We start from the raw sequence: 16,215 nt of genomic DNA, 5'->3' as shown, positions 1-16,215 counted from the left end.
AAAAGCTGGTATATTTGCTCAAAAAAAAAAAGGGAAGGAAACTTTATTTTCTGAAGTACTCTCTACCCAGTCTGAACTCAAACACTTCTGCATTCACCTCGTGTTGGTATTTTTTCCCCCAACAAAATTCCTCATGTAACCAGGGATGCGAGGGAAAGCTGTCAGCACCTACGGAGGTTCACACATGCTCATAAAAAGGCACTACATAGCGCGTAGGATTCAGGTACTCTGGGCATGACCAATTGATAAGATTAGCCTGGAGCTCTGGTGAGGCAAAAAGATTGTCACTACTACCAGATACACTGAACTATACTAAACATACTAGCTCTGTTGTTCATATCAGGAACAAGATTTATAAGCCTCATTTTCTTCTCTAATAATTCTGAGGCCGATGCACATGAGTTTGGCTGAAAAATTGCTTACTGCTATCCCAGGTCACGTAAGTTCTCTGACCACACTTCTGATATCAGTGATGAACCCTAACTTTGCTGTTTTGCAAAGGAACCATACAGTACGTTCAAATCCAAAGGATATGCAGTAACTCAGACTGTTTAGTCCATTGGTAGTAAGAGCTCAGTAGGTCACATCCGTACATATCAGAAGTGTGTAAAAGTCTCTTATGCCCATTGTACTATCACAGCAGGTTTTAGAGGCCCTATTTTCCTTAGCTGTATTGTGTTCAGCCCCAAGACATCCTTTGCATTCCAGCTCTGCATCAGTGTAGAAATGGGGAGCCAGAGGCTGCTCCAGTTTGAAAATTTTGACATATTCCATTTGCGGAAAGGTAGTAAAATAGAAGTGGTGGCAAAAGAACAAGTTAACTAAGAACTTAGTTCTTGTCCATTGGCACTGTGTATAGGCTGCTTTCCCACCCCCTCCAAATAAAAGTGGTAACTCAGGTAAATGGTCAGGAAAATCACATGTATAGAAATTATGGCTATAGGTGTTATTTTACAGATTCTTTAAGTGTGTACATCTTCCAACAAAATGTTCAGGAGGGTTTCTTGAAGCTCTAAGCCACATATTAGAACATGTTCTACCACCTGACAAATCCGATATTATGCCTTTAGAGGTCTAGGCAAGGTTTTAAAGATATTGCTTCAAACATGAACACAAATCTGAATAGCACATTCAAAGACAAGATAATAGCTTAAAGACTGGTTCACCCAATCCCCAAACTGACCTACAAATTAAAAAATAGCCACTCGATAAGCAACGGAAACTGTCACTTACCATGACAATTTAACAAAAAAAAAAAAAAAAAAAAAAAACCACCCACCCCACAAACAAACAAAAAACCCCAGCCAGCTCTACAATTATACAACTACATAGTTCTGGTTACAGAAGGGAGAAAGTCAACATAGCCTTTCAGTGGTGCTCGCTATAAACTCATCCATCATATAATGCTATGCTGAAAATTACAGCATTAAAAGAAAGATGTTACTCTGCATTTATCTAAATGGCACCTCATATGCCTTTAAAAATAAAGAGCTTTGCTTTAGAGTGGTTTATACTTGATTTCATTAGACTTAATTTATTCCTGATAAATCAAGCTTACTGCAGCACAGAGGACTGTAATAAATTAAGATACTTTATAAGTAAAGATAAACTTTCTCAAAGGGAATACTTTTAATGTAGAGCATCTTGATGCTCTACATTAAGCCTTAATAGTAGCAACTCCCATATAGTGCCAAAGGAGAGAAGCTGCTGCTCAACAGTTTACAGCTCACAGCTTTAATAGTTGCACACAGACTCAGGGCAAAGGAGTTCTTAGACGTTCCCAGGGAAATGAGGGACACACTACTGTGATGTATGTAGCTGAAAGAGCCTGTGTTGTTCTGGCCTGAAAATTCAAATCTACAGTCCTGTACTAATGTGACAGATGCAATAAATGCAGTAGATAGCTACTTTGCTATGACAAAAAAAAAAAGCCCTGCTTTTCTAAACATGATGGAAACAGATCCAAGCTTGACATGCAAATAGCATTCTCCAGTACTAATTCTGAACATGTATGAAAATGCTGATCTGGCTATCAAGAAAAGCACTTTCTTTACAGATTTTGAATTATTGTAAAATGCACACTTGCCCACTGCAGGAATTGAGTAACTGGAGATGTTAAAGAATAGTGAATTGAAACTGTCTAGAAATGGCTGCTTGGCACAACTTACATAAAACTTGCTTAGCATGAGTGGCTAGATTTGCTGAAGCCTTAGGCCGAGCGTGGGAAAAGTAACGAATCTTTACTTAGTTTAATAAAAAACAGTGCCTCAGAGCTCGTTCAGGCTGGGAAGATAGGGGAGCCACACGCAGTCTGCGCTCCTGTGTCACCGACTCCGAGAGGGAAGACGCCAAAACAATGGGGAAAAATAAGACCTTGGGAGACAACCACCAGACCCAACAAAAACAGAGGTACAACCATCATCAGAGACTCCAAAAAACAAGAATAAGGAGAAAAACAGCTTGCCTCAGAATAATGATAAGACCCAATGAGGAGCAGGAGACCCCAGACCAAAAAATTATTATTGATCTAACTATTGCGTGAGAGGTGGGAAATGGAAGTCGAAAAAACTATAATTACCCAGAATTTGTTTATGTTAGGGTCCCTCTTCGGAGGCACCCAGCTCGAGCTGTAATTACGGCACGCGCGTGATTAAAATTATCTGATTTGTTTTGATTTGACTCTAAACTTTTCTGCGGGAACCTAGGGTCGAGCCCTGTTATGGTGGCCGACAGGCCTAACTTCCATAAGAAGTTGACATGGAGAAAAGCCCTATGCTTTCTTTATTAACACTGTGGTTATTTTAGCTAAGCCTAGAATGGAAGGGGTTTAATTCTTCTTCCTCACACAATGCACAGCACTGAGTACTGATACTTCATCCAAAATGATACTTCATCCAAGAAAGCGAACATGCACTCCATGCCACCCACCTTTTTCTAGTCAAAGGAAACACTTAAGTACATAACTTGCAGAATCCCTTCACATGGCTGTAATGACTTAACAGAACTAGTAGCAACTTAACTATTGTCTTGAAGTATTAACACCTACTTGACACAAGTAATGTAATAACTAGTCATTAATTCTTCCACTTCTAGGACTACATTAAAAGTCTTTTACCTTATAACGCAGGTTATGTCTGTTTTGCAACAGGGCACCTGTCTCACTGCACAGAACGAGCTAATACCTGTAAGATAATCAGGAGCATTTAGCAACAAGATCATGCTCTAAAGGACCCAACCCCATTTCTTACAGAGCAGAATACAACCAAGAACAAAATTGCAAAAAGGATGGTCTCAGGTGAATGCTGTCCTGAGGAACATGATTCTAGCCCTGCTCTGCCAGTGAGATGGCAGTGAGACGATGTTTGGCCAATCATTCAAGATACACCTAACCCACAAATGCTCCCCTCCACACACACTTCAAAATTTCCGCTACAAAGAGAGTAAGAAATATCTGTTGCTGAAGCTGAGGAAACATCTGCAGAAACATGAAGTAATTGTCACAGCAACTGTAGTCAATGTAACTACCCTTCAAACACAAAGGATGTTGAAGGTTCTCTAGCACATCCTAAATTTGGCACTGAAAATTAGCATATGTTCAGTAATCATGGTTTGGATTGTCTCAGAGCCCCTCATCTAAAGAATGAGGCTACTACTCATCTCAGATTAACACTGATGAAAAATATAACACAGCAAAACCCACAAAAAGTCCCATAGGGAAATGAAAAAACATATGTATGTATGTATGGTCCTGGGTTTAGATGTGCACTTAATTAGGTTTGGACCTACAAACTGAAAATAATAAAATAAACATTTAATTGTCATTCAGTGAACACCATCAATCGTGTGTAACGAATGGAGCAAGCGTCCCATGGGAAAAAAAATAGCATGTGATCATGTAATAATACACAAGGAAAGAAGCAAGAAAAACAGCTTTATATTAGTCATTTCTAATTTTTGAGTATTGGCCTTTGCAAACCTTGGTGTTTCATAATTTTAAAAGTGTTTTATATTACCTGGTGAAATGAAGGCATAATTTTTTTTTCCTTTCTTTCTTCCATGTGAAGTAAGATTAAGCTGCTTTAATATTTGTTGGTTTCTTGTCTTTCATAACAGGGAGAGTTTGCCAGCCAGGTAACAGTGTTGAAAAAGATGGAATACAGGCTGCATACAAAGAAGTTACTAGAGGTTACACTACATCAGAAAGCTGTGAAAACACAGTGTTATGGAAAGAAGAATGCTTTTAGCTATTCTGACTGCTTTGTATTATACATACATCTACTGCCTGTACAGTAACTACATGTATCACAGTTTATTGCAGTGAATGAATTTTCCTGCTTTAAAGTGAGATCTTAGTATCCTAGCTGTCTTGATTTAATGCATGCAGAAGTTACCCTCTCATTGAAGAAGTATGCATGATGCAAGCATCCATACACATCAACCAAGAAGAATTTTCTTTCAAGTCTTTTATTATAGCTTGAATTGTTTTCACTGCATTTAAAAATCTAAAAAAAATAAATATTTGTTTCACAGCTGCAAGTCACATATGCATTAACACCACAAACAATCTGGAACTTAACCAGAGAAGGAAAGTCAAATCTGAAAGTGTTCAGCTAAGCACAATTGTCTCAGGGCAATTATACTAAAAATAAACTTTAAGAAAAGGGGAGGAGTGTGTTAAAGAGTTATTTCAAATGCATTTATCTGGAAAAAAGTGAAAATTCTATTAGAAACCATAAACTATGCTTTCAGCATTTAAAAAATAAACATTTAACCTCTTGACAGTAACATCTGTCTGGTGCATCTTTTGCTCTTAAACTGTATTCTTGACCCATGGCTGCAGAGGTTCCCATTGATAAATTAACCTCTTTTATAATGGTGTCTACATAATTACAGAATCAATCTTTAAAAATAAAAGTGTATCAAGTCACCTTGTCCACCCATATATTATAAAAGCTGTTATTTGCAGTTTTGTACCAGCACTAAGTGACTGCTTCATGGAAATCATTGGATTGTACATTGTGAAGATGAATGTCTTTTAAGCAATCACTTCCGTTATTAAGGTTCTTAAAAGAAACCAGAAAAATATATCTTCAGAAATCAGAGTAGTCATTTTTTTGTTAAAAGCCATAAAATAAGCTCATATTCAATTACAAGCAATAGAAACCATACTGCTATTGGAACATAATTATTTTATCACAAAAATTTATTATTTACAAAATGAAAAGTTATCAAGTAAATTTATCAGGGAAAGAGTTAAACGTTCTTAGTGATTTGAAAAATGTATGCAAGTCTCTCATGCACTCACACGCCAAATTATTTGTAGAAGGTGAAATGTTAATTCATGTTAGTGAAGCTTGACCTTCATTCACAATACTCTCATTTTTATTGTAAGATGGCAAAAAACACATGGTTCTGTACAAGAATGGATGTATTAAGACAGTTCTTCATTTTTGTAATTACTTTTTGGCTCCCATGAATATCCATACCACTGAACATTTTGCAAATAATGTTATATTATCATGTCCATCATTTAATCCACTGAATTTACCACCACAAGAAAGACGAAAGAAATTAGTTTAATGATCCCACATTACACAGAACTCTCATTTCTGAAGTTATACTAAACTGAAACCTTCATAGTGATCTATAGCCTGGATCAGCTTAGATTTTAGGGTTTCTTTATCTGTGTACTTTGGAAGATCAAGAAGATTAAAGCAAGTGTGAGCTACCGGAAGATAACCTTCTCCACCTCCTGTTGGTTGGATGACTAGTTTAAGACACTTCATTCCAAGAATTGGAATACGATCACTGCCTGTCAGAAACACTGTCAAGAAAAAACAAAGAAAGTCCTGAAGGTAGTTTAAGACTAGTACTGTATATCCCATATACCATAGTTCTAATCATTATTTGCATTTTTCAATTATTCTAGCAGCAGTTTCACATTAAAGTTGCTCAGATAAATTTGGAAAACAGGAAGTAATGACTCAACTTGCTCTCCAGCTTGCATATATAAACTCTCAACTGTGACACAACAAGGGATATACAAAGAAAAACATTTTAGCACATGAGGCCAAATAATCATTGATAAAAGAGTAGAAAGTTCCTCTTGTATTAGGATGTATTATTTAAAATTCATTATCTGTACCATTACCACATTTGCAGCCATCTTGTAAAGACACAGAATTTGATTTTCAATGAGAAGTTCTGCTGAACTGGAAACAAATCTCTGATCCAGTCTCAGCAACAGCTCATTCACAGGCAACTTGCAAAACTCTCTCTTTCCCTGTACATGTTTCCTCTCCTATCAGTAACTTAATATTTATAATCAATTGTACCTCCATATTTCCATCTATGTACAATGCAACTACTGGAGGATGTGAACCTGATACCAAAATACACAGGAAAAAATTCCTAGTCATCAGGTGACACTAGCAATCTGGGTTCCTGTTTTGTTGTTGTTTTTTTTAATCCTGCTTTGATTTAGTGTGATCTTATAAATCCCCTACATCCAGAATTATTCAAGACAACCCCCTCAATCAGAGACAAGCTCATAATCAATTTCCTCTATTGCTACTTTTTCCTCCATGTAAAGTTATTCACATTATCACAGAGAAACACTTAAGTTCACCCTCTCACAGCATGAAGCTAAGACCACCATGATCCTGTTCAGCTACCAATTTCTACAAAATAGCATTAAATACTCACACAGAAACTGTTTTTTCTTCTCCAAGCACAACTCATGAAAAACCTCCCAGAATATTTTAATCGTAGGATGGTCTGCCCAGTATTCTCCTTTGTATTCTGTATTCTAAAATGAATAGAAAATGTGGTTATTCCTCCTGTGTAGAACTAGTAGGATAATCTGAAACATCTGACATTAAAGTAGAAGGGATGCGGTTTGTGTGAAGGGATCCTGCTTCATAAGTGATTTACGTAACTATTTTCCTTAGCAAGTTGTATGCAAAATCCTAAGCTTCAACCTCATCGCAAAATCTACCCAGTTAGCTATACATATGCATTTATGAATATAACTCCAAACAAGCATCAGATGAGAACTCTGTAAAATATATATGGATATTAACACTTGTTCAGCTTTTGAGTCTGACTTTGACTGTGAGGACAGGTGCATTTAGCATCTTCAATCCCAATAAAATGGCAACATAAAATCTGAGTTTCAGCTACCAAGGATTTTTTTTTTTTTAATTAAATGTGTGCATTTTTGTTCACTTTTCCCCTTCTAACAAAATATATCGTACACAGCTGCCTTTTACTTCAACGCAATTTTTCTTCCTTTCTCTTCCTCCAAGTCCAATTGCCTTCATAAACCAGAAGGGAAAACTAAGTAGGAAGGCAAATAATATTTTAGTGTCTTCAATCACTGACAGTAATCAAAAATTCCTCAATTATGCAGTCAATCCAATAAAGGCTGAAATGTGACATTAGTCACATTAATCACATATTAATGGAAAAAACAGGGCTAGAAAGGACACTTCAGATATTTTGCTTTTGCATCTTGGAATTAAAAATATATGAAACAAATTGCTAACTACGGTTTTACCTTCTCCAACTCCTTCCAATCATAATTTGTATTCCCAATCACCATTGCCTGCAACTCGCTGGGCTGGAAGAGCTGAAGAACTTTGCCTCCACATACTTTGTGGAAGCCTGCATGGAATGCACTGAATAAGGAAGCCACAGATTTATTGAAGATGTAATCCACATACGCATCTACAAAATCTTGCCTGTAAGAAAGAACAAAGAAGTAATCATGTTAAAAAGCCACCTCCTATCAATAAAACAGCAATCACTTAAGTATAAAACAGAACATAGCAAATTAGGCTAAAAAAACTCTAACATATCATATTCTCTGGTCCATGTTACAGACATAATAAAGACAACCTGAATGAAAATGGCACACAAATGTAATTTTCCAAAACAGATTCTGCAGTGTGCAGCAGATAAACAGCAACAGTTGATGTTATTTATTTCAGGCACTATGAACATCTCTCTTGTTTGTATGCATTGTAGCGAATCGGACTGAATGGCAACAGGCTTGAATTCCACGCAGTGCTCTGAAACTGATTATTCAAAAGCACTGTTGTACTATTTAATTAAAAGGATTACCATGTGTACTCAAAATGCCAATTAGCTTCAAAGGGATGTGGAGTCCTACACAGCAAAAAGATCAGGGCAAAGGAGCTAAGCTACTGAAAAAGAGACTTATTTGTACTTCAGCACAAAGAATTCTCATATCTTTTTGGAAACACTCATCTTCTTCCATAGTAGCTAAGGGGATCACTAAAATTCATTGATGTGCTACAATAGCTATGATTATGATTAGCAAAAAAAAAAGTTTAGTTAACAGTTGGCATCAGAGTGACTTCAGCTATATGGCTTCAGAGTGACTTTCTCCATGGAAATTCACAGCATTTGAATAGCATCACAAATAATTTAAAGACTCATCTGAACATGTTTTGATGATGTATTTAATAAAATGGCTGAACCGCAAATATTGGAGATGATCAGCAAAGAATGTTGAATCACACTATTTTTCAGCACCCAATGAGATACCTGTATTAGGCATGCTGTATAATTAGGGGAAAAACAGGTAACTTGGGTATACTCACAGTGAAGGTAAAGGGTTCTCCCGAGATAAATTCATAATTCATAACCTACTTAGCATTATTGTACTCTGCACTAACATTATCAAGACTGAATTAAAGCATCACGGATTATTTGAATCTTGAGAAACAGGAACACTTCAATGTTGCAAGACAGCTAGTGACATCACTGTGGCATACATTCCAAGGGCACACTAAAGCTTTTTCATATTTCAACTCCAACGGAACACCAAACCACCACCAAAGAACTCAAAATAAAACCAAAAACAAAAAAAAACAAAAAAACAACCAGTTTCTCAGATAAAGCACCACAGATCCTCAGCTATCAGCCAAAGATAAAAGCAACTGACACGTATGGTGATGACTGTAGTCGTGACATGGAACCGGCATCACTGGAAAAGTAGCTTACTGGGCATTTTCTTTCCTTGAAGTATACTCAGTCTTGCCCTTACACTTGCAGCTGCGACCCCATGTCTGTATCTGCCAGTAATGAAAAGTCAGGAGGATAAAATCACTCCATTGTGTGAGGCACTGCCTCTGCATATGGCTATGCTCGTGTTTCTGAGACACTCAGTCTTCTCTCATCCCTCTTTCCTCTACGGCAGACCTAGTTACAGAAAAAGTTGCCCAAAACACACAAACAAAGATAGGCAGAAACATGCCCAGAGATACATTTTCTCTCTTGTTCCTACAACACACAGCCATGCAATCTGTTCTCGAAGAGTATGCCCTCTCTGTTCACTTCTCCCTGAACGAAGAGAGAATCAAAACCACAGAGAAGACATGAAAATTAAAGAACAGACAGAAATGAGAGAGGAACGGACAGAGGAAATTGGTAAGTACTCTGCAAAATGGGACAAGTGTGCCACTAGGCACACACTGCCCATCCTCCAAAAGCAGAAAGGAAACAAAGCGTGGGGGAGGCTACTTTATAAACAGAAGTAACAGAATCCATGGTGTGTGGGGGAAACCCCTCACATACTCATTTGACAATGACACTAGCTAACATCAGACTAAGTTACTTGCTCTAAAATGGGAAGCCTTCCTGAAATAGTATTTCAAATACGTAAAGTTGCTACACAAAGGCATCGGGATGAAGTTTTCACTTTTACTCAGCAAATTTATATTATAATATAACTTCCTGCAAAACCACAACCATTTTCATCTTTTAAAACATAGTCAAAATGGGCCCTACAGAGGTCAAGGCAAAAAAGAAATATTAAGCATTTTGAGAAGAATTACATGGTCTCTCAACAGCTGGCAAATCCATAAATACAAAAGCTGTTTTAACAATACACATGAGAATAGCTCGGGAAAAACAGCCAAAGCAGTTTTCCCTCCGACATTATAAACATACTTAGCCAAGTTGTTACGCTAACAGCCCAGTTACATTCCCAAAGCAGAGAGTAAACACTGACCTACCCCGTGTCCCATAAAACTCACCTATTTTGTTTGACTACAGGAATGTCAGCACCATTAGGAACAAGCTCTTCAGTTTCTGTTGTACCAAAATTTTCCACAGTGATCTATTTAAAACAAAAGTAATATAGACTTTATTTACTGTTAGAGGACTTCTTCCCCTACATAGCTAAGAGCAACATGAAGGGCACACACTGATCTTAACATAAGTAGAAAAAGCTAAAATTCATGGGGATCACTAGCTGATGCTTTTGCTCACAAACTCGATCAGAGGCAGTTGTAATAGACTGTAAAACCTGCTGACAAATACTTCAAACAGCAATTTTTAAAACTTACAGTAAAATTAAGACAAAACGCTTCCTCTATGTCATCCTCCGGATAGTCCAGTAACTGTTGCATACCCCTGCAAAATAAATTACAAAGTATTTGTACTAGTGAGAAGAAAGATTAACTTATGTTGCTGAAGTTTTCTTTATGTTTTGATAATTCCGGGGGGGGGGAATTTCAAGCAACTCATGCTGCTTTTAAACTACAGTAAACAGATGCTTTAAAGACAAACAACTGTTTCACTGTTATTTGCGGAGTTAATTCCTTTTGAGTTGATTCTCCAGGTACAAAAAGAGAAGATTCATATTCTAGCTTCCAGCTATTGGATTCCCAAGTCAGAGGCAGTAAGTGCTTAATAACCACTGATGGACTTTTCCATTAACCCGTTCAGTTTCTCCTTGAGCCTATGAACACTCAGCATGCACAACACCTAGGCAATCAAACCTCCACTTCCTCCCCAGCTCCTCCATTTGAACCTCCTATCAGCTCTAATCAAATCTCTACTTGAGGACAGATATTTAAGCATGCATTTATTCACAAAATAAGCAAAAATGTTGCCTAATTAGACTAAATAAGTTGCTCAGAACTGTCTTTGTTCATACTTATGTTTACAAAATTAATGGTTGAAATTTTTTCTGTTTTGGTTTTCAAAATTTTTTTCCCCAAAAATTCTTGTAGGATAATAAACAGAAGATACAAAGATCGAAAACCAAGCATTTAGAAGCAGGTGTTTAACAACAGCATGAATCCTATCTCAAATAGCATGATGGCTGCAAGTTACTTAGAGCTGTTTATCCTGTTAACGCAAATACTAAACTTAAAACATTTTCTTTAATCTTTAGAAGAGTGTTGAATTAAAATTCCTAGAATTACTCATTCTTCCTTCCTGCTTACCTGCCAACATCTGGCATCAACTCTTTTAAGTCATCCAGGGATGGTTTTTTATTCAACAGCTTTTTGTACAAAGCCAAAGGGAAATGAAGGTCTATGATAGTAAAATTATATATTGCTAGCCCACAGACAACACCAATCAAATGAAACAAGTCACTGTCTTCAAAGGTCTAAGAACAGAAAAGAGACAATTCGAATAATTTGAAACAAAGAAGTTACTTTATAGAGTTCAGGAATAAAAAAGTACAGTGAAGTATAATCTAAGTATGCTTCATTTATAAATAGATACATAACCATTAGTACTGAAAAAAACAAGACAAAGTTTTAACCAGCTGAGTGAGAGACTGAAATAGAGAGAAACAGGATTCTTCCTACTCCTAAACCAATAAATAAAACCAAAACCACCCCAAAACAAAAAAATGCACTGAGATACTAGCAGCACAAAACGTGTTTTAAGTACTGCATGTTGCTGAAAGTACTGCAGCAAGGTTGTTTTTGTCAGTGATTTATCATTACACTAGTCAGTCATTAAATATTTAGGATTTTTTTTTTTTTAAATGAAGATGATTATGAGCTCATCATTGATTCCCTTGGACTTAGTAGCTAAGGCACAAAACACAAATGTGGAAATTTTACCATTCAGGTACCAGTGACGTAGCCACCCCAGTCAGTGTTAGCCTCCGAGAAGGAACTGAAAAGCCAATGATCAAAACCTTCACACAGGTATGACCAGATCACTGCCTACAAAAAGGATCCGTAAATGTGACTGAATACAGAAAGAGCTGTTCAACGTGTCACTTCCAGTATTTTTATCTGCTGCTCTGATTTACTGTTTCTGCTCTTAGAATCAGCATACCTTGGCTGGCATTTCTTCCAACTAAACTTGTCTAAGCCAGGGACAACTGGTAAGGACTACTTGGGAGCCGGAAAAAACAGAACGGGGAAAATTTTGATCCAACAATAACAAAAATAAACACCTTTTCAGACTAGTTGTTTCAGCTTCTCCTCCTCCAAAAAAAATGTACCACAAACTACCAAATATATACTTGGTTAATATAAATACTTTAAGTTAAAAAGAAAATTCATCACTGCACACCAGACCCTACCTTATCAGAGAACCAAATCAGCCTGGACTCTTCATAATACCTGAACATGCCATATTTGGGATCTAGCAGCTCCCTCATGATAAGCAAAAAAAATTCTTTGCGAACACCTCCAGCATCAACAGCTTCTTCCCCTACAAAAATAACCTGAAACACACTTCAGTTAGCACAAAATCTTAAAAATGGAACATGAGACAAATTTATCTGAAAAATGTTCTTAATTACTTGCACGTATCAGTGAAAGAGACTTGGAGCAATATACACCGATAATACCTTGAGTGGTTTCTTGTAGTCTATGTTCTTTGTTTTCCTTAGGACTTCCACAGCATCTCCTACAATATTGTCTCTCCGCACCATTAAGATCAGGCAAGGGTTGACAGATTCAAATACTGGCAGAAAGAGAGAGGATAAATTCTGCCTGTGAGCCTGATCGACAGCCATCTGGGAAAAAACAAAGTCAAAGCGTTAGCAGGTAATACTAGATGCCTGTCAACATTCAGGTGAGTCCATCAGTCTTGCCTTAGAAAGGAGAGGAGATGGGACTGAGGATATCCATTATGGGAGCTAAAGAACTTGCCTAAGTTTTCTTCATATTTCTTTAATCCCAGGGAATTTATTTCCTTTTTCCATTAGCCTCATCAATACTAACATTCAGGCAGGTCTTAGAATGCAGCTTTTGACACTCCAATCAAAATACTCCAAACAAAATCAAAATACTTGGAACAAGAGAAAGCAAAAAAAAAAACCACCCTACATGTTGTATAACAAACAAATGAAGGGTAATGTGTTTAATACAAATCTGGAATGAAAGCAGCCATTAAAAAGTGGAATGGAAAATGATTTTTCATCTATCAGCTTTTTTTTTTTTTTAAGTTCTAATTCTTTATTATTGTTCAAAAACAAAGTTGCGTTGCAAGTATTCTGAATAAAGCATATGACTCTTAAAAGTTTAATACTATTTAATATCACTTGTTAATAGAAACTTCCAATGAGAACACTTCCCTTTACAATTCATCAAATGTTGGTATTAACTCTAAATATATATTTCAAAAAGGCAAAAGAAACTATGAATTACAAAAGCAAGCAAGTATTTTTTCTACATCAGCCCATTATTTGAGCATTATTCTGTCTAACTTCAGACTCAGAACATTGACTTTTATTACTTTAAATATTACAAACGGGGAAGGGGAAGTGTTTGCAGTAGAGCTGGAAAACTTACAGCTATTACTTTTACAGCAGCCTCCCTTCATTCTTCCTTTCCTTTTATAAGAATGTGCTTTATTATTCCCTCACAGTAACTGAAGAGACATGGATTATAGAAAACACTAAACACTGAACAAAAAAATAGCCCACCACATCACGTGTTCTCAGTACTACATAGAGAACCATGAAAACATGTAAGAGACTCTGTGACCCTAAGGCTGACCTTAAGGCCAATGAGAAGAGGTATGCCTTACGATACACTGGTTTGTATTAAGTACCTTATTCCTAGGAAAGTCTGAAATTAAAATGGAACTGAACAAATTAAGAGTAATACATAATTGCATTTAATAGGGAAAGAGCCCGAAACTACTGCCAACTACAAGACTTATCAAGCACAGAGAATCTACTCCTGCTATCCCAAGAAGATGCATTTAAATCTTTTTTTTCAAGATAAGCCTCTTTTCTACTGCCCTGAAGACAGTGAACAGACTTCGGAGTTTAGCAGCATTTTGAAGGTGGCAGCACAGATGAAATCGGAGATTAGGAGTGCAGTAGATATTCAAGTGCAGCCAACATGCCTCTCAGAGGTAAAATACAACCAATCTTGAGAAGAGCATTAGCGCCCAGGCTAATATTTCATGAGAAATGAAAAGTAACAGAAACTGGCTGCTCCCTCTAACAAGATACTTTGACTTCCAGCTCCTGCCTCTACACTGGCCGTGCGGCACGTCATTTAAAATCTGTTTTTTAAAAAAAAATATATATACCTGCACACATATATATACACACATGTACACATACATCATTTTTGTTTGTTTTGTTTTAAACACCTGTACCATGGTTTGTGAATACCTGGAAGAAGACATGTAGTTAATGAAAGGAAAATAAGTTCCTCAGAAATTTATATAATTATTAAACGATCTAATTTCAGATGCCAAACCCACAAAACTACCAGCTTCTACCACGTACGTACCCAGAGAAAAAAAAAAACTAGATCCCTCATTCTTACAAAGAGGAAATTACACCGCGTTAGAAAGAAATAACACAAACAAACAAAAAAAATCAAAGCATCAAGAAGTGAAACTCTTACCTGCATCTGTATGACTGCGTCTGTCTGCAAGAGAGTTGTCTTTGCCTGGGCATCAAATACAAATGGGTATGTGCAAATTGTAACAGGAATATCTGTTAGCTGGAAGGAAAAGAACCACGTCATAACTCTGTTTATTAAGAACTCAATAATGGTTAAAAAAGCTATTGCAAAAATGCTATTCATAAAATACATCAATTTTACTGAAAAGAGAAAGGAATGCTTGCTCACTGTCAATGCAGGACCAAAAAGTTTTGCAGGTAAGTATATTTTCAATCATTTAGTATTTCAGCAAAAAAAACCCCACTAGTATATTTTAATTTCAGAACTTTTATTATGACTAGTAGACATAGTCAAAGAAGTTCTTATTTTCAAACTCTAAGTTTGCAACACAGAAAATTAAACATTTCTGCCCCATGAACAATCCAATCTGTTTTATCCAGCAAGACAGTTTTGGAAACTCTTTTCTGACTACAGCCATACTAACTTAAAGCTTTATTCCCAGTAGAACTCATCAAACAATCCTTGACAACCATATTTCTGATTTCCTTACATTCTGCAACAGCAATCAGATTGCAACCAATCTTACCTCAGTTAATCCATGGTTGACATCCTATGACAGCATTTGCACAAAGGTAGCAATAATTAAGATGAAAAAGCAGCATTAGTGTCTGCATTAATTATTCATCTCTGATGTTGAGTTAAAAATACAGAGCTACAGCTTTTTCCCCCAAAAAGAATGTTTACTGAAAAATAAATAACCGCCATAAACATTTTAATTAGTCCACCAGATACAACATGCCCTTCAACACCCTATATATCAGTCTTTAAAAAGTATCTATCAGTCTTTAAAAAGGGAGCATATAGTATCAAGTTTTCTTGGATGCAAAAAATTAAACATTTTAAATGTTTATTCCCATGCTAATGTATGATAAATGAAATCTGCTTTTACTTATGCATTTTTCTTCTCCAATGATTGTAGCATGTCATATTAAATGCAAGACATTCCTAATGAGTAAAGATTAGAAGATACAAAAAACCCAGTCAAGCATAAAATCCCAGGAAGCATTTGGCTCTATGATGTTGCATATGAAAAACTGTGCAGGAAACTTCAAGACAGACCAAATCGAATTGCTGGGATTGTGTGGAGAATTTCACAACAAGCTAGATAAACTTTGCTGAGAAACTTAGTTATCCAGCTGGTGCTACGTTACCCCTTTTACCCTCTGTTGAAAGCTAAGCAGACAGAAAAGGGGGCAGGGGGAGCTAATAACAGACTATTAAATTTTAAGACTCAGGAGGCTAGTATGTAGACATCTATGACTTAAAGCAAATGATGGTCAAAACGCCATCATCTACAGAGTTTGCCTCCTGCCCATATCCCTAACTCTTCATAGGAAACACCAGATTTTAGTACTCCGTACGTCACAAGGAGATTAATGTAGTTCTGTATCTACCATTATTTATTCCTAATTAAAATGGTCTTTTCAATTCCTTTAAGCCGCATCTCAATTATTTTAGAAATATCTCCTCAAATCAGTAGTTCATTACTTAGTAGCTTCAG

The 16,215-nt window shown here is 36.5% G+C and overlaps 1 protein-coding gene across 5 annotated transcripts in view; it reads right to left on the bottom strand.

Annotated features, from left to right (window-relative positions):
* Positions 1-4,448: 4,448 nt before the first annotated feature.
* Positions 4,449-16,215, bottom strand: part of HERC4 (HECT and RLD domain containing E3 ubiquitin protein ligase 4) — a 46,491-nt gene continuing 34,724 nt past the window's right edge. For 4 of the 5 annotated variants that reach the window (XM_026106427.2, XM_064513664.1, XM_064513663.1 and 1 more), the window contains exons 17-26: positions 15,241-15,264; positions 14,655-14,753; positions 12,635-12,802; positions 12,365-12,508; positions 11,262-11,428; positions 10,377-10,443; positions 10,065-10,147; positions 7,559-7,742; positions 6,706-6,808; positions 4,449-5,824 (exon numbers count right to left, since the gene is read on the bottom strand). In XM_026106427.2, coding sequence (XP_025962212.1) covers positions 5,616-5,824; positions 6,706-6,808; positions 7,559-7,742; positions 10,065-10,147; positions 10,377-10,443; positions 11,262-11,428; positions 12,365-12,508; positions 12,635-12,802; positions 14,655-14,753; positions 15,241-15,264 — 1,248 coding nt within the window. In that variant the 3' untranslated portion in view covers positions 4,449-5,615. The remainder of the gene's footprint in view (positions 5,825-6,705; positions 6,809-7,558; positions 7,743-10,064; positions 10,148-10,376; positions 10,444-11,261; positions 11,429-12,364; positions 12,509-12,634; positions 12,803-14,654; positions 14,754-15,240; positions 15,265-16,215) is intronic. The other variant, XM_064513665.1, reaches the window with a different exon arrangement.

This window comes from Dromaius novaehollandiae, chromosome 6, assembly GCF_036370855.1.
Source record: "Dromaius novaehollandiae isolate bDroNov1 chromosome 6, bDroNov1.hap1, whole genome shotgun sequence".
Taxonomy (NCBI): Eukaryota; Metazoa; Chordata; class Aves; order Casuariiformes; family Dromaiidae; genus Dromaius; species Dromaius novaehollandiae.
The sequence above is the reverse complement of the archived record's forward strand: the minus strand, read 5'-3'. Positions and strand labels throughout refer to the sequence as shown.